At 32.9% G+C, this 18,778-nt stretch overlaps 1 protein-coding gene across 1 annotated transcript in view; it reads left to right on the top strand.

Moving 5' to 3' along the window:
- The window catches only part of DCDC1 (doublecortin domain containing 1), a 496,388-nt gene that overhangs the window by 262,512 nt on the left and 215,098 nt on the right, over window positions 1-18,778 (top strand). Inside the window, exons 15-18 of the mRNA XM_073216357.1 lie at window positions 1,520-1,645; window positions 3,840-3,945; window positions 10,773-10,907; window positions 13,388-13,506. Of these exons, the coding sequence (XP_073072458.1) occupies window positions 1,520-1,645; window positions 3,840-3,945; window positions 10,773-10,907; window positions 13,388-13,506 (486 nt within the window). The remainder of the gene's footprint in view (window positions 1-1,519; window positions 1,646-3,839; window positions 3,946-10,772; window positions 10,908-13,387; window positions 13,507-18,778) is intronic.

Raw genomic sequence — 18,778 nt, 5'->3', positions numbered from 1 at the left:
GGTTGTAGCTAGAGGAATTCATAAATGTGTATATTTATATGTCATTGTTATTTTAATAGGATGATGTACTTTTTTTCTGGTTTTGAATCCAATATAAAGCACTAAGTAGCTGTTATAGCACTGTGCTACTATTGGAATTCTAAAATTTGCATCTAAAAATAATTTCTTTCTAGTTTAAAATATATTGAGAAAATGGCCAATATGTACTGAATAAATGATACTCATTTTCAGGGAGTAATTCTAACATGTTTAATATATGTTAATACGGGGGGTCAGATTAGTTATTTGCAAAAGATAATTTTGCCAATATCAGCTTCTATTTTGAGTCCTTTAATTACTTTTCTCCCAATTTCTATTTTGAAAAATATGCAGTCTACATACAGAAAACTTGAAAAATCAGTACAATGGAAACATATATCATGCACCTAGGTTCACCATTTTAAAGAGTTTTCCACATTTGTTTTGCCTCTTATACCTCCCTTCTCTCTCTTAATCTTTTTTGAAATTAATTCCAGTTAATCATTAAAGTTATACTCATATGCTTCAGGTACATAACTGAAGAATAAAATGTTCTTCTATTCTATTACATTATAATATCTATCGCAGTCAACAATAATGTAATGTTGTCTAATATACAATCTATATACAAACTACCCAAAATGTGTTTTAGAGCTTTTTGTAATTCAGTATCCAAATTAGTTTCATGTGTTGCATTTGTTTTCTTTAGTTCTCTTTAATCTAGAATATTCCCTCACCTTTTGCTTTGTTTTTCATGACACTGATTTTTCTTTTGAGGAGTCCAGGTGCTTTTCTTGTAGTACAACCCACGTTCTGGATTTGTCTGAGTGTTTTCTCACGATTAGATTCAGCTAAGTGTTTTTGACAGTACTTCACAGGTTGACTTGTTTGGGTCCTACAATTATAAAGTTAAATAACAAGTCTTGGTCATGGATTTGGAAAAAAAATGGCTCGTAGTTGACACAGTGGCCCTTCTTTTTATTTAAGATCTGTTTCCCATTTGATTTTAATTCTCAAATAATTAAGTTAAATTAACTTAAAACAATGTACCTAACAGTATGCAATACAAAAAAATCAGATCAGTATAGCATTTAGTAAACTCATACACACAAAATAGTTGTTTGTAGCTAAATATTAAGAATTCAGTTAATTACTAGCTTCAAAGATTATTAAGGGTGTGTTGTAATTATACATGGAAAATGAACATTACATGAATGACAATTGGTTTTTATTAACTAAATGCTTCATTTTTATTATTGAAAAGATTTTTTTAAATTGCATGTGTTGTAACTACCTTTGGTATATTATAAATCAGCCAAATAAACTCAAATGTGCATTTTGATGTCAGTGTAGGACACCAAAATTTGTGCTGTATAACAGGAAATTCACTTATTTCTAGATTTTTTTAGACTTTGATATTATATGTTTTATTTACTTGTGCTCAAATTTCATTGTTTGTATTATTTTGTAAATAGCTTTGATATTTTTTTTCATTTTTCAGATCTCCCCTAAACCCTGTTCTGGGTTTAACCTTTGACCAGGTGACTGCATATGCCAGAGGTGGCATGACAGTTGCATATAAAACCTTCTTGGATCCTAATGCTATTCTGCTACCTGGATGTGACAAGTAAATTTACGTGTGCTTTGTTAAAGTAATCTGAATCATCTAACTCAGATTTCCCAGAGTGAGAGATTGAAACACTGAAAGATGTTTTTCGAATTATCTTAAACAAGCAATTACTTATTTTGTTGACTTACTTTATGATATAAACACCTAGTGCCTAAAAGCCTTACAATTAACTTTCCTTGAGTATTAAAAAGCCTTCGGAGCAACGAGCAGACTAAAGTTTCTGCTTAGCAGAGTTAACAATTTTATTTGAAATGTAAAAACTTTTTAGTGGATTCTCTAAATTAATAGTTTTGAATTGAATCATTAAAATATTAAATGATTTTTTTTTCATGTAAGTGTTCATATTTAAGCATTTCATTTAATGATGATAAATTAAGAACGAAAGTAGTATGCTGGAAGCTTGGCAGTGAGAAGAGCAGGAATTAGAAGGTCTGGGCATCTCTGCTAATGATCGTCTATGAGCAGATGGGTGTCAGTTTCTTATCTGTAAATAAAAAAACCCAGCAGTTACTAAGTGTTGATCACAGGCCAAGCACAGTTCTAAAATAAATTGGGTAAGAATTGATGTAATCTTCAAAACAATCATTTTAATCTTATTAATTCCTATTATTGCTCCATTTTCTAGAGAGAGAGAAACTGAGGCACAGAGAGCAATTTGTCCAGTCACAAGACTGGTACATGATAGAGCCAGGATTCTAACCCAGATTGTCTTTTGTAAGAACTAATGGCCTAGCAGTTACCCAGCACTGTCCAACAGAACTCTCTGTGATGATGAAAACATACTGTATTACTACTGAGCACCTGAAATGTGACTAATGTGACTGAGAAACTGAATTTTTCATTTTGCTTAATTTAAATAGGAGTATGTGGCTAGTGGATACCTTGTTGGACATTGCAGCCCAATACTGACTCTGTGTTGGATTAGGTGATCTATCTGTAAGGTCCTATCTAGCCTAAATTACAACTTTCCTTAATATATATAGGTGAAAAGGCTGAAGTAGAGATCAAATCCAGAGGACCAAAAGCGATCTAATGAGGCGACTCAGTCTAGCTAATGTCCACCTACTGCTAAATACGTCTAGAAAGACAAACTCTTTGATCTTCCAAGGTTGTTTAAACAACAACTCTACCCCACCCACAATGACTGCCTATACTTTCCCAGCAAGATTTGAATGTTTTGTCTTGTTCTTTATAGAGAGAAAGTATTTCACCAGCATTCTTTTTTATAAGAATATGTATTTCATGCATAATAATCTTTCTCCAAAAGGTCTAAATTTGCCTAGGCCTTTTCCCTTCAACTTTTAGCATGGATTTTAATTTTTAATTCATGTATTCCTTCTTAATTTTACTTCTCCAGGTGCAGTGAATAATCTTCTGTTGAGTTTATTCAAATTAGATCTAGGTCCCTGATAATAACAATGTGAAACTTTGAACACAAACTAATTTGGAAATAATTTACCTAATTTTTGGATTCCATTTGAATTTTCTTTCTGTACTCTAAAGTGGATCATTTGAAATCTTAGTAATCATAATCATACTTTTATTTTCCATGATATTGAAAAAAATACTATTACCAGTCTCAGAACTGGTTTCTGTTGAACGGCATGTTGTTGAACATGTGGTATGTTGTAACATCAATTTGAGCCAGGTAATTTTCTTTAGGGTACAGATTGGATCACTTTTAAAATAAGTGATTTGGCTGAACTAAGAATGAAATCCAAGCATTCTAGTTTGTGGTTTGTCCATTTGCCCACTAGACTGTGCTGCCTCATAAGGCTCTCTTAAAAATACCAAACTAATGTGCTTAACACAACCATTATAAGTATAATGACATCTTCTATTACTCATAGTCCTTATGTATTTAGAATATAAATTTAACAGTGAAGATGCTCTCCACTATGAGGGATTCTGTAAAATTAAAAATAATTTTTTCTTTGTTCTATTAATCATTAATTAAGCATGGAATCCCCTAATATCATAAATAATTGCAAAGTAAAAACATGCCTTCCTTTCCCAATTATAGATATAAAAGTACTTTACAAATTTCTGTTTAATAATATTAAGATCTAAACATTGGTTTTTCTCTCACTAGTAGAGTATAAGATACATAAATTATTATCCTAGTAGATTAAAGAGTATTAAAATTAAATTTTATTCTAACAAAAATAATTTAATATTTAATTTTTTGTAGTTGGGAAGTTTGTGAGGGATTTCCAATTAATTTCGACAGTACCAGTCAACAGATACCTGATCAATTTGAAAAGGTGGGCTTGGAGAACCATTTCCTACAGAACAAGGTTAGAATGACTTTTTGTATCTAATAAGACTATTTTATGGACCTTCTGTCAATGCATGGTAACTGAGGGGATATTTGTGAAATTTTTTTTGAAAACTATAAATTATTTTACAAACATTGGGGCAAGTATTATTCTTTACTTCCAGGTAATAAATTAAGCACTTTAAAACTAAACCAATATATAGCATTCTTACTTAAAAAAATTCTACCTGAATTATGTCATTTAAGTACTACTGTTTAGCATATTATCTTTTTTTAATATTGAGGTACATACAGTAAAATGCAAAAATCTTAGTATACAGCTTGATGAATTTTGACATGTGTATATATTTATATAACCATCACCCAGATTAAGATATCAAACATCCTCTCTAATTTTACCCCACTTTGCCCACTTCACCCATCCACCCCACCATGGCTATCACCAGTTTTCTGTGTGTGTATGAGTCTGTTTTTGTTTTATTTGTTTGTTTGTTTTGTTTTTTTAGGTTCCACATGTAAGTGAAACCTAGCACATTTTCTTTATACCAACTGTATTAATAAGTTGGAGTTGTTTAAGAAAGTCTTTAAGATGGCTATTGTCTCTCTGTACTTCAGGATCTGATCTATTTGCTCTATAGGTCAATGTATCTAAGGAACACAAGTTCTTTAGAAAACTCAATTCATGACAACCCATTCCAGAAGGTACATTATTAATTTACACTTAGAAATTTACTTGCCAGTAAAGAATGTTTTTCTCTGACTATGAAAAGCATTTTAAACATGTCTCCAAAGAAGAATTCTTTTGCTTTTCTCTGTTGGTAAATTATGTAGGGTTGTTGTTCATTTCAGCTGCATAATCTTTAATTTTTGAACTCATAAAATCAAAACCAAAAAGCACCCATAGAGATAGAGATACCCAAAGTAGGACTTCCTGTTAATTGGTCTGGGATCTTCATTTCTAAGAGACAATGCAAAAGACACATTGTCTGAACCTGTTACTTTTTAACTTCAACCTGTTACAGCAACATCGATACTGAAAGCATTAGTTGTTTCAGGGCATTTATGAATCTAAATAGTATAAGTTATAAATAAAATAAATAATTATTTCTAATCCTGTGTGGTTTTGAACAAATTTAGAAAATAAAATGTAAGTTGAATGTTATACTAAGAATTAATGCTTTTTATATTTTATATTAATTTGACATTAAGATTTATTTACCACAGTCCTGACCCTATTGGCATTCTTTTTTAAGTCTCTGCTGTAACACTATGTTCTTGCTCAAATAACTTGTATGCCTGGCTGTTCCCTACTGACATTCCAAATCCTCATCTGGCCTTCAGTATCTCCATGATCCATCTGCATTCTTCTTCTACTCTCAACTTGCCTTTCCAGTCTTCTCCTTGCTCTTGATCTTCTTTGTACCCTGTACTACAGTCAGAGCTAATGAACTGTGTTCCCTAGTATGCTTATCACTTTGATATGCCTGTGCCATGGCATGTGCTGTTCTTGCCTGAGATTCACATCCCACTGCCTTTTAGGGCTTTATTCAACTTCTTTCATGAGGCCTCATATTCTCCAGTGGGAATTAACCTCAAATTATTTTGTGTTCTCAGAGCTCCTTCTGTGTCCTTTGATAATTGTTCTTAGAGTTTGGCGGGGGTGGGGGAGGTGGGGGTTGGTATAGACTTTTGCTTTTGTGTCTTTCTCCTGCACTAAATTGAGAATTCTTTGGATGTAGATGTTATATCTTACTCATCTTTGTATTCCAGAATGATAGCACAAAGTCTTGAATTTAGGGCATGTGTACAATACATTTCTGATGAATGGTTTCTAAAATTTAGCTAAAACCTGTTTTTCTCTAGTATGTTCTTTGTGTATTAGCCAGGCTAGATTGTTCATTTGTTGTTTTCTGAAAAGCACTCCATGATTTCTGTTATTATGTCCATGTGGGTCCATTTGCCTGGAATTCAACCTTTCTTTGTTTGTCACCACCCCCAGCCTTCTTCATCACCCTTGTGCTATATTCTAGCACAGTGTCTGGCATATAGTTGGCATTCAATAAATGCTTATTGAAATCCTGTACATCTTTCTAGCCTTATCTGATGTGTGCCTGCTCTATGAAATCTTTCTTTACCCAACCCCAGTCCCAAACCAGATATAATGATTCTGCCTTTGATACTCTCATTGCACCCATTCTGTGCCATTTATAATGGCATTGAACTTGATGCTGATTTTCTTAAAACATTTTTTCATGATTCAAAGTCAACCAGTGTTCCAAGTTTGGGCACATTTCAGATCACACTGCGGTAGAATGGGGAAAATGGTAGCTTCCCCTGAGAATATTGGAATCAGATCACAAAGGATCTTAATTCAATGAGGGATTCTGGATGTTGTTCTGTGGAAAGCGAGGAGTCATTGAGAACATTCAAGAAGAGTCAAGATCTGATTTGATCCTGATGATAGGAAAGTAACTCAGGAGGTCCTTGTCTTTTCCTCCCTGCTAGAATTAGAAAGTCCTCTAGGGCAATGGGCATTCTGCTCATCCTTGTCTGTGCCGCAGTACTTAGCTGCTAAGAGTTGGCTAAATGGAATTGAATTCATTACTTATATTCAGCAGAAATCAAAAGGATATCTATCAAAGGATCATTAGAGGAAAAGAACCCAAAGTAGAGTTTTCTTTTTTATTTTATGCCAATGTAGTACTTTAATAACTATATTTTCTAATGTTGAAAAATGAAATGATATCAATTTACAGTTAGTTAATCATTAACTGATTCTAATGATTCAGTGAAAATGAGAAAACTTGCATCTTAAAAAGAAGTCTGCTCACTATTATATTTTTAGAAGAAGAAATAGGTTTTGAGTAAAATTTTAGTTCAACCAAAATAGCAGTATAAGAAAGTAAAGATTTGATAAAGACAAGCTTTCAATAAAATGGTGCTCATTTAGTTATGAAACCTTTAAAATTCTTTCAGAGAAGTGTCACTAATTATACACAGAGAGGTGCTTTGGAAATAGTAACTTAATAACCCGAAAAGGAGCACTTTGAGGAAGACATTCTGGCAGAGGCGATGGATATCTATAGGGCATTTTGTTGTAGAATCCTGATGCTCACTGTGGCAAAGAAAGCACTAAGAGGGTCACACCAGGGGTGGGGGAGGTGGGGAGGCAAAAGCCGATATTCTTGATGCATATGTTTTAAAACTGGCTTGAGATAGACATATCTGTCCCCAATCCCTGACTATTCTTTTAAATCTCCTATTGACAAGTAAAAACCATTCTTACAGAGAAAAATTTGAAAATATAACCCCTATTAGTATTGTGGGAGACAGATATAACCCTGACAATTACAACCTGATGCTCTTTTATCCATTTCAAAAAAAGATTTGGAATCTAATACAAATGGACAATTTGTCAGATACAAGTTTTAGCTGTTGTCTATTGTTACTTAAATTGTCAACTAATTTTTAGGTTGTCTCAGTTTAAGAGCCATAAAATTATATGTTTTCATGAAATGGATGAGATTTAAACTTCATGGTAGTTAATATATAATAAAAACAATACATGAGAATAGCTTGAGGCATGGCTGGTTTGGGAAAATATAGCAGAAAAATGGACTCCAGTGTTTGGAAGGTCATATATTCTGCCAAAATAAAAAGAAAATTTATTTTGATCCTATCCTTTTGGTACAATCAGACATCAGTAGGAAATTAGTGGCAACTTTTGGTATGGAAAACAGCAAGAAAAGCACCAAGTTTTGATTTTTGAATTATGGTATACTTGTTACATGTTAACTTGTAAGTTCAACAGTCATGGATGCTAGCTTAATGTGTTATTCTGTATGTCACAAAGGAGGCAGGGAAAAGGCAAATAGTTCTTTATTATCCTATTTCATTGAAACAAGTCATTCAGAAATAATACTTTCTAGAAATAAATTATCATAAGGAAAAATAAAATTTTAATTTAAATTCTGAACTGATATTGCCATTAGATTAGGACACAGGACTTTAAATAACATCCCAAGTCCCTTCCTTAATTTTAGACCAATAATTGGAAGCTATATTAGGAGTACATACTTAGATCTTAGATATTTTGCCTTAGATATTTGTTTGGTTGCATAACTAGGTACCTGCTGGTATTTTCTGCTTTCAAATGTTTTCAGTTCATGGCCTTTGAGGTAGGTTGATTTATCAGCTACAGATTTAGAGGACAGAAACAATAAGTGAGCATGAGAAAAGAGAGAAGAGAACATTTTATAACATTTCTTACAGCTGTGATTTTAATTTGTATATCAAATCATTTATCTTGGCCCTAAATTCACTGTCAAAAGTGAAAAATCTTCTTTCTATATAGTAAGTAAACAATTTGTTTAGAATAAAAGTTATGATCTATGAGCTTTTCCTTTCAAGAAAAATATCATTGCCTTGCATTTTGTTCCTCAGTAGATCTGCAAGAAAAGATCGTAAGTGGTTCTTTTATTATTTTGAATTTGCTAGGACTACTGAAGGCAACTCCATTTTCATTAATGATTTGAGTTAAGGAAATTAAACAATAGGTTTTAGTAGAGCCAGCATGTGTATTCATCATTTTTATTGTTGGCATCTTCTGCATCAGCAGTTATTCAGACAAGCAAAACCATAACGGTCATTTAAAGGGTACATATATATATTCAAAAAGATAAAAGAAAATTTCTTCTTTTGATTCTCAACAGGACTCCAAAGGTTCTGATGATATATATGATGGTATGAAGTTAGAGAACAGCCTCAACATAAATGCTTCTATATACACATGTCTGTGTGTGTGTGCATGTACACAGGGCATATTTTGTTTCAGGTTGTCAGAGCACTTTTCTTTTCTAAATTCCAATTTTCACAGTTTTTAATCTTCCCCACCTTCATAAATGTTTGGTCTAAAGCTAAGCTATCAGATTAAACTGAAGAGAAAAAAGGTGATGTCATGAAGAGAAATTTAACAGCCATTGTCAGTTTTCAGTGTATCAGAACCCCAGACTTGGCAGGATTTTTTCTTTTTTTTAATAACATTAAATGAAGCTGAGTTAGTGGGCCTGGCTGTGTCTGTCTATGTAGAATCACTTGGGAACCGTCCAGCAAAATCTCTCTCAAAGAACAGCATGGTGTTAATACTGGGTGCCAACCCAAGGCAGACACAAAGGACCCCTTCGCTCTTCACCAATAAGCCAACTGTTAAAAGATTAAACCATGTTGTGGAGATAACAAGAATTTAGGCGCTGGCAGCAGGTGCTATACAAAGAAGCAGTTGGCAGTACGGTTCTTCTGTCTGACTAATTCCAGTCAAAACAATCTTCTTCCCGGTTGCAGAGGAGAGTTTTGAGTGTGATGGCAACTTGGAGTGGGGAGGTTGAGTAAGAGTGCTATTTTAAATGCCGAGTCCTGTGGTGGATGGATTAGTAGAATATAGTTTATCATTGTTCAGGACCTGTGGGGGATTCCCTTCAAGAATCCAGCCACTACTGGGTAACTGGGAAATATAGAATCAAAAAGCTAGAAGTCAGATCTTCTTATGTGGTGTGGTTGCTGTATTCTTTAAATTTATTTTCATATATTGGGGTCATAGGACATTTTCTTCTCTTGAGTAGTAACTTTTATTACAGAATAATTACCATATGTATTAGTTGTACCCATTTGTAATTGATCACATTTGTAAAATATTACCTTTTAAATTATCATTCAATTTTTGCACTTTAGAAATCATTTGCTGCTTAACAAATATCTATTATTAGCACAGATTTAGAATAGACTTTTTAGTATTAGAAAATAATTTAAACTTATTGAGGCAACATCATTTATTGGGTTTAAAGCATAAATTAGTATAGTTCGATAATTCTAATCAAATAAATATTGTATTTAAAAACAGCATGATTACTCAACAGAGTGATCATGTTAGGAGATAAAGTTTACTAAACATGAAATAGTAGAATTTCTACAGGTTCTATGAATGCCTGTCAATATGACAATTAAGTCTTAAATGAGAAATGCTCAAGGTGCACACTACCTATGATAATAAACATGGGAGACACCGATGCTGTGTTTCCCCAGTTGGTCCCCCCTGCCCATTGCCACAACTGTCATTAAATTCTCAGTTCATATCCCTTTATTCTTAGGAGATTGTGCAGACTCCCAACTGTTCTCCTTGCCCTTAATATCTCCATTCTACAATCTGCTATGTCTACCCTTGCCAGATCAACCTTACTAAAATCTGCTATCATCCAGTCCCTCCTGCTTGAAAGATTTCACTAGCTTCCTACTGACATCTAACTCTATAGCCTTACACTTACACTTGACTCCTTCTATGGTTTGATAAGATTTACCCTGTGAGCCTACCAACAAATACTAAGACACATTGATTGTATTTCCTTGCCTTTGCTTGGAATGCCTTTTTTATCCTTCATTATTCCTGTCAAACTAAGGATAAGGTAAGATGTTACTTCTTTCAAGATGCTCCAATTTTTATTGCTCCAGCAGAAATGAGCCTACCATTCTTTGCATACCTTAGGAATTATTTAATCATTCCTATGGAGCTTAACATGAATTTATGTGTATGTGTGTGTTATTGCCCCAGTTGTTGTTTCTTTAGAACAGAAAACATATTTTATAATGTCCCATGCTACATAGTCTGGGACCTCACATATCAGAGCTCAACAAATATCAATCGAGTTGAATGAAATGAGATTGAGCTCCACTGTTTCATAAGATACCTTCCAATCAGAAACAATGATCTAGGATAATTTATTTTGGATAAGTGTGTTAAGAATATTTAGCTTTCAGACTACAAGTTAAAGTCACATACTTCTTCTCCTGGCTCAGGTGGACCCCAATATTGTCCTTCATGCCTCTGTTTTCATCAGAAAGTGGAGCTTCTCAAGTAGTGAAGCAAGCAGCGGAAGTCAGGTAGCACGGTCAACCCTGTGGCCTGCAGCCAGTGTGTGGCTGATCACGAAGGTACCCAAGAGTGTCTGTTCTCCCTGACTGATTTCCCATGCTAGGTGGCTGGCTCGCCAGGCTTTCCAGCTCCTGGTACCCTCATGCACACAAGCATGCAAGTGACAGCATGATAAATTGTTGACTATTATGAATACTGCTTCTCTGTTCTTATTTTGTCTAGAGCAGAGGACTTCTGTAAATCCCCACGTGAGCATTCTGTTCACTTTTGGATATGTTGGTTAGTTTGTATTCCAGAGGGAATTTAAACGCAGCATACAGCTAATGCACAGTCCACCAACTCACCATTTTCATATTTGTCTGAATCTCATTCTGTTCTACTCCTTAGTCTTCAGCATTGAGTTTCTCAGAGCCCAGTGGATTAGCACAATATAATGCCAGCAAATGTCTTTGTAAGAACAGTTTTAAAAGAAATCCCTGAGTATAAAATGTGAACAGTGCCTAAGACATTTTATACCTATGTATTGGCACTATTTAATTTTTTACTTTATACTATAAAATCTGATTTAAACAGAACATATAATTGCCTTCCTCTTCTTTCTTACTATTGAGATATTTTTTATTTGCCACCAAATATTTATGTCTGGGAAGAAATGATGCAGTTTGTATCTACCCTTCTTGTGCCTCCCGTTACCCCCTAACTGTAGGCTGTTTTTGCTGCTTTGTGCTTCTTCCATGGGTGCAGAGTCACTCAATCAATGTCCTGCTACTTAGTTTGGGAGGAGGGGAAGTTGAAACTGTTTTCTCAAATGAAATTTTGGATTGCCCTTTACTATCATTTTTTGATCCTCTGAGAGTTAAATTTAGAGTAATTAAGATGCAAGTGTGCTTAGAGATATTACTCATCTCATAACCCAAGGCAGAATGAGGTGATATGAGATATTTCTTACATCTGCTTCCAACCTGGAGACTAATAACTTTTAGCCCTTTGTAAGTTATATTTGTTTCTAATTTAATAATAATATCTGTCTTTTGTTAAACATATGCTATATGTTACATCTGACAGACACATTTATTATCTCATTTAATTTTATAATAACTGTGCAGGCTTTTATTATACAGTTGAAAAAAACTGAGGCTAGTAATCAGCAGAGAAAGATTCTTGGTCTTCCTGAGTTCAAAATTTATCCCTCTTCAATGTGCTATATATTACACTGCTCTGTATTTAACCAATTTATGAGCATGATGGATTGTTTTAGGTTTAACATCTCAGGTAAGTCATATACTGTATGACTTACCTTCTCATCTGAAAAGAGTTGGATCAGTTCTTATGGAAGGTGTTTCCCTAGATCTCATATTCTGTAATTCCATGGTATCTGTTTCCATAATTTCATATCAGAAACCTATAATTGCTTAAAATTTCCTCAAAAATAATTGAAATGCTTACTGAAAAGAGTATGGGTTTTGGAGATGAATAGACAGAATTAGAATCCTTGTGTGACTTTGGGAAAGTTATTTAGCTGTCCTGAACCACCATTTCCTTGTTATAAAGTGAAGTTAGTTCTATCTGTCTTGCACAGTTACTGTACAGATTAAATGAGAAAGCATTTGTGAATTTAAGCACAGTACCTGGTATATATGTGCAACTCTTCAATAAATGGTGATTCTTTTTCCTCACCCCAAGTAGTTAGCTCCATTTCATGTTCAAATGAGGATTCCATTCAGGGCTTATAAGAACCAAAATTAAAACAAAATACTTTCCCTAAGTTACCATATATTTCTTTCCCACACAACAAATACATGAGAAGTAAAAGTTATATGCTAAAAAATTTTTTTGAAAGCCTTTTTAGAGTGGATATCCTCATCCCTTTATCAAAATAATCTTTTCACCTGTTGATGGAGAATTTCACATACCATAAATCCTCAATGCGTGTAAATAAATTCTTCAGTGATTGTCACTTATTTAAAATGTTGTGTTGATTCACTAAGTAAGAAAATTGTTAAAAGGACATTCAAACAATACTCTCAACCAATTTTCTTATCAGAGAATCCTAACATTTAATATAAAAGCAGTTCATAAGTCACCTTAAAATGTTTAACCCATTGCATTTAGATCCTATGTAAAACTTTAAATTGTTGTGAAGTTTAAGGATTTGTTTCAATCTTTTCAGTCACTGGACTTTACTTCTGTGCATACATATTTCAATAAACCTCTGTAGTTATAACTATAACAAGTGACACATGATGGATCCCAAATCGTTGTACTGTGAAATATGCACAGAAAAAAAGGACAGATGAAGATATCAAGGTCTGTTTTATTTTGTGCTGAACTGTAAAACGCCACTCTTGTAGGACAGAAGATCACTGATTCTGAGCAGGGCTCGCTGACTGCTAAGTTGTGGGTAGTGTTTCACTTTCAGCAACTGTTAATACCCAGGGTTATCCAGGCATAATGACCTCACTATTTGTGACACATTGTTGAATTTTCTGGTTCTTTTAACTTATTTAGACCTTTCTCCCCTCTCTCTATTCATTGGAAGACTGGAATGATCCTGAGCCGAGCAATAACTCAGGGCTGCCTGGGCATTGGTCATCCAATCAGAATCAAGGCTGCTGAAGGAATATCACTAGAAGGATATAAACTAATCCTACAGAAAAGGTAATGCTTATGAGCTATTTGGCTCAAAATAATAAATGCTAATTTCAAGATTTCTGAACAGTAAAATTATGCCTCCCAGCTTAGATGAAATATACATTAGGTGTTTAAATTTGTATTCATGATATCAATGTTAATTTTCTAATCTAAAATAAGCCTGACAATGTTACTTAATTTGATAGTGTTTCTTACATATTTTTTAAAGTAAAATATTGGCCTTCAATGTGTGTCTATGTTGTGTACAAGCTGCTGCTTTACTCCATAATTATTAGAACTCCTTTCTTTATATCCATTTTAATTGTTTATTTAAAATTTTAATGTTCTGTGTACATTTCAAACCTTTTATCCATTTCCTGAATATGAAATCTTGAGATATGAGAGAAAATCAAGCATACAAAAACCTGATGGCTTTTGAGTTACCAAAAGTGTCCTTCCTGTTTGTTTTTTTCTGACTTGGGAAGCTAATAGTAAAAGTGAAAAATAGATTTAGGACAAAAAATTAATAATGAGGAAGAAAGTTGATTTATCTCCAACAGTCTGGAAATATTATTTCATAAATGCTTTCTTTTTTCTTGCTCATTTGTCTTTTGATTTCACCTAGTGTTGGTGGAAACCAGTCCTACTGCACTTTAAGACGTAGAAAGCTATTACCCAACTCTTTCTGGATGGATAGGCAGTTAAGATATGCTTAGGGCTGAAACCAGAACCAGAGCACTTAGGTACCACAGAAAGTAGCCCAGCAACAAATGCAAAAAGACATTTTCTCTAACATACAAAGCATATTTTTCAGCAGGTACTAGAATATCACATAACGGTTTAGAGTGTTATCTACAGAGTCAGATTCCCAGGTGTAAATCGTAGCTGTACCTCTTACTCTCACAACAACAACAAAAAGTTTGAGACAGACACTAATAATTTCTTCATATCATATGGTCACATTTAATTCTAATAACAACCTGATAAGATAGTTATCATTATTACTATTACACATGAAAAAATTGAAGTACAAACAAATTAGTCACTTACTCAAGATCATATCTACTAAGTGGTTGGGAGGAATGCAAACTCAAGTAGTCAGACTCTGTAACCCACTCTTAGCTACAGTGTTATACTGCCTGTAGGTCAAATTCAGTCCAACATTAGTCAAGAAATTTGGGCAGAAGGGAGATGGAGACAGTAACTTGGCATCATGCAAACTGGCCAGTGCTAGTAGGATCTAAGAGCAGTTCACAAGGAGGGGCAAACAAATCCAAAGCAAGTCCCAGTTTGATATGGTGCTGTATGTGGAGTAAGTAACAAGATTTCTGGGGTAGAATCAGTGCTGTAAACTGGATGCACACCAAAAGTTAACTTTCAATGATAATGACAAGGCCAAACATTGTCATTATCATAACTATGGAACCAGGGTTGCTTCAGCTTGCTTAGTTCAGGGTTATAATAAAGAGAAAAATCAATCAATTGTAACTGACCCAGAAATGACACAGATTATAGAATTAATATGTAGGATGTTAAAACAGTTTTTATAATTGTATTCTGTATATTCAAGAAGCTAGAGGAAAGACTGAAGATGTTAAATAGAGACATGGAAGATATAAAAAGACTCAAATGAAATTTCTAGAGATGAAAACTCCAATGTATGAATGAAAAAAATACTGAATGTGACTAATGGTAGGTTAGAGAAGAAAATATTAGTGAAGATGAAGAAATAGAAATAGAAACTATTCACAATGAAAGCCAGAGAGAAAATATATTGAAAAAAATTAACAGAGCATCAGTGAAATTTGAGAAACTTCCTATTGCCTAATCTCTGAATATAAGAAGTAGGGAACAGAAAAATACTAGAAGAAATGGTGTCTGGAAAAATTCCAAATTTTGTGAAAGCTATAACTCACAGATCCAAGAAGGTCCACAAATTCCATACACAAAAATCACATAGACAAGAAACCAGAGAAAATCATAATGAAGTTGCTTAAAATTGGTGATAAAGAGAAAATCTTTAAAGTAGACAAAAAGAAAAGACATACTATGTACAAGAGCAAAGGCAAGACTGACAGCAGATTTCTCATTGACAACAATAAGAGTGAGGAAAGAGTGGAAGAATATCTTTAAAATACTAAAAGAAAAAAAACCTGTCAATATAGAAATCCTTTCCCAATGAAAATAGCTTTCAAATATTGAGGCAAAAAAGGAGTTCTGATATTCAAAAACTGAAAGAATTTATTACCAGCAGATCTGTACAATGAACAATACTTAGGGAAGTCCCACAAGCAGAAGAAAAATGATACCAGGTAGAAATGAAAAGCACTAGGAATAGTAACTACATAGGTAATAAAGATCTCATTTCTTATTACTTAAGTATCTTTAAAATATAATTTATTGTTTAAAACAAAAAATAATACATTATAGAGATAAGAGCATGTAGAAGTAAAATGTATGAAGGCAATAGTACAAATAACAATAATAGAAATGGAAGAAAGATTTTTATACCATATTTGTCAAATGGTATGATATCAATTGAAAGTAAACTGATAAGTTAAAGATATGTATGATAGACTCTGAAGCTAAAATAATATAACAAGAATTATAGCTAACAAGCTAAAAAAGTAGATAAAATGAAATCATTTAAAAAAATACTCAATTCAAAAGATGACAGATGAAGTGGAAAAAGGGAAACAAATAACATATAGGACAAAAAGAAAATAAATAAGATGGTAGGTTTATACCTAACTGTATCAATAATCACATTAAATATAAATAATCTAAACACCCCATTTAAAAAAAACATGTTGTCAGAGTAGATTAAAAAAAACAAGATACATCGATATGTTAGTCTTAAAAAAAACACACTTTAAACGTTAAACACAGGAACCAGTTAAAAATAAATGCATGGAAAAATGTATGCAATGATAAAACTAATCCAAAGAAAGCTGAAGTAGTGGCTAAATCTATATCAGACAAAGTAAACTTCAATATAAAGAACATTAACCAGGGATAAGGAGGATCATTTCATAATGATTAAAGAATTAATGAACCAAGAAACTATAATAATCTTATACATTTGTTCAAATTATAACTTAGCTTCATGATCCATGAAATGAAAGTTGATAAAACTAAAAATATACAACTGCAGTCAACAATAACAAATCTTCTGTTTCAATAATTAGTAGAACAAGTGGGAAAAAATCTGTAACGATACAGAAGACTAGAACAACACTAGTGACTAATTTGACCTAATTGATACTTATAGAATTACACACACAACAATAGCAGAAGACATAATCATTTCAAGTGAAGATCATATTTACCAGAATAGACTACATTCTGGCTATAAAATAAGTCTCAATGTGTTTGACATAATAAAAGTATTATAAATTATTCTGTGACCGTAATAGAATTAAATTAGAGATTATTGGCAGGTAGCTTTGTGGAAAACCCTCAAATATTTGGATGTAAGTAACACATTTCTAAATAAACCAGTAATCAAAGAAGATATCAAAATGGAAATTAGCATGTATTTTGAACTGAATGAAAACAAAAGCACAGCATATAAAAAAATGTGGGATGCTGCTAAAAAAGTTACTAGAAGGAAATTTATAGTGTCTATTTTAGAAAATGAAAGACATCAAGTCAATGACCTTAGCTTCCAGTTTAAAAACTAGAGTAAGAAGAGAAAATCAATTCAAAGTAATCAGAAGACAGGGAATAGTAATAAAGTAGAAATCAATGTAATAGAAAAGGGAAAATAGAGAAAATAAAGCCAAAAGCTGTTTTTTGGAAAAGATCAAAGAAACTGATAAACGTCTGGCCAAACTGTTCAGGAAATAAGGAGATAGGACATAAATTACCAGTATCAGGAATGTGAGTGGTAATATCACACAGTTATTAAAAGGTCAATAAAGGAATATTTTGTATAACCATGTGCCAATGAATTTACTAACTTAGATAACAAGGACCATTTCCTTAAAGGGCACACACTGACAATCTTTTTGCAAAGGCAACTGAATAGTCCTACATGTCTTAAAGAAACAGAATTTTTAGTTGAAAACCTTCCCCCAAAGAAACCTCTGGGGCTAGATGGTTTCACTAACTTCACTGGAAAATTCTACCAAACATTTTAGGAATAAAATAATACCGATTTCACATCATCCCATCCAGAAAATAGAAGAGGGACTACTTCCCAACCATCTTATGAGGCCAGCATTACTCTGATAATAAAAACTAGACAAGGACATTACAGGAAAAGAAAATCATAGATCAATACTCCTCATGCACATAAACATGAAAAAGTTCTGAAAATTTTAGCAAATTGAATACAATAATAAATTTTAAAACTTGACATACTATGACCAAGAGGGGTTTATCCTGGGAAAGAAAAGTTGTTTTACATTTGAAAGTCAATCAGTGGCATATTGGCAGACTAAAAAGGAAAAATCGTATGAACATCTAAGTAGATAAATAAAAAACATTTAATAAAAGTCAACACCCCTTCCTAGTTAAAACTTTCAGAAAGCTGAAAAGAAGGAAATTTTGTCAATATGTCAAAGGACATCTATGAAAAAGCTACAACTAACATGAGACTTAATGGTGAAAGACCAAATGCTTCCTCCCTAACATCAGAAAAAGGACAAGGTTGTTCATGCTCATTTATTCAGCACTGTAAATTGGAAACCATTAGCCACTGTAATAAGAAAAGAAAAAATATATAAAAGATATCTAGATATGAATTTAAGAAGTAAAACTGTCTTTATCTTCAAATTACATTATTATCCATGTAGAAAATCCTATTAAATTTATAAAAAGTTTCCATAACTAATAAATGAGTTTAGAAAATTTGAGGGCTTCAAATATATACATGCATACATACATACATACATACATACATATATATATATTATATGTGTGTGTGAGTGTGTGTGTGTGTTGTATTCCTAAGTAGGAATACAATTAGGGAAATTAAAATTTTTAAATAGTTAGAATAACATTAAAAGTATGACATGCCTAAGTATCAGTCAAACAAAATATATGCAATACTTCTGCACTGAAAACTGCAAAACACTCCTGAGTGAAATTAAAGACCTAAATATATGCAAGGATATTCTGTGTTCATAGATTAGAAGATTCAATATCACTATAAGGTCCATTTTCCTCAAGTTGATCTACGGATTTAATGCAATTTCAATCAAAACTCCAGCAGGTTTCTTATTAGAAATTATCAGGTTCAGGCTGATTTTAAAATTCATATAAAAATGCAAAGGACCTAAATAGGCAAAACAAT

This window comes from Manis javanica, chromosome 11, assembly GCF_040802235.1.
Source record: "Manis javanica isolate MJ-LG chromosome 11, MJ_LKY, whole genome shotgun sequence".
Lineage (NCBI taxonomy): Eukaryota > Metazoa > Chordata > Mammalia > Pholidota > Manidae > Manis > Manis javanica.
This window is presented reverse-complemented; position numbering and strand designations above follow the sequence as displayed.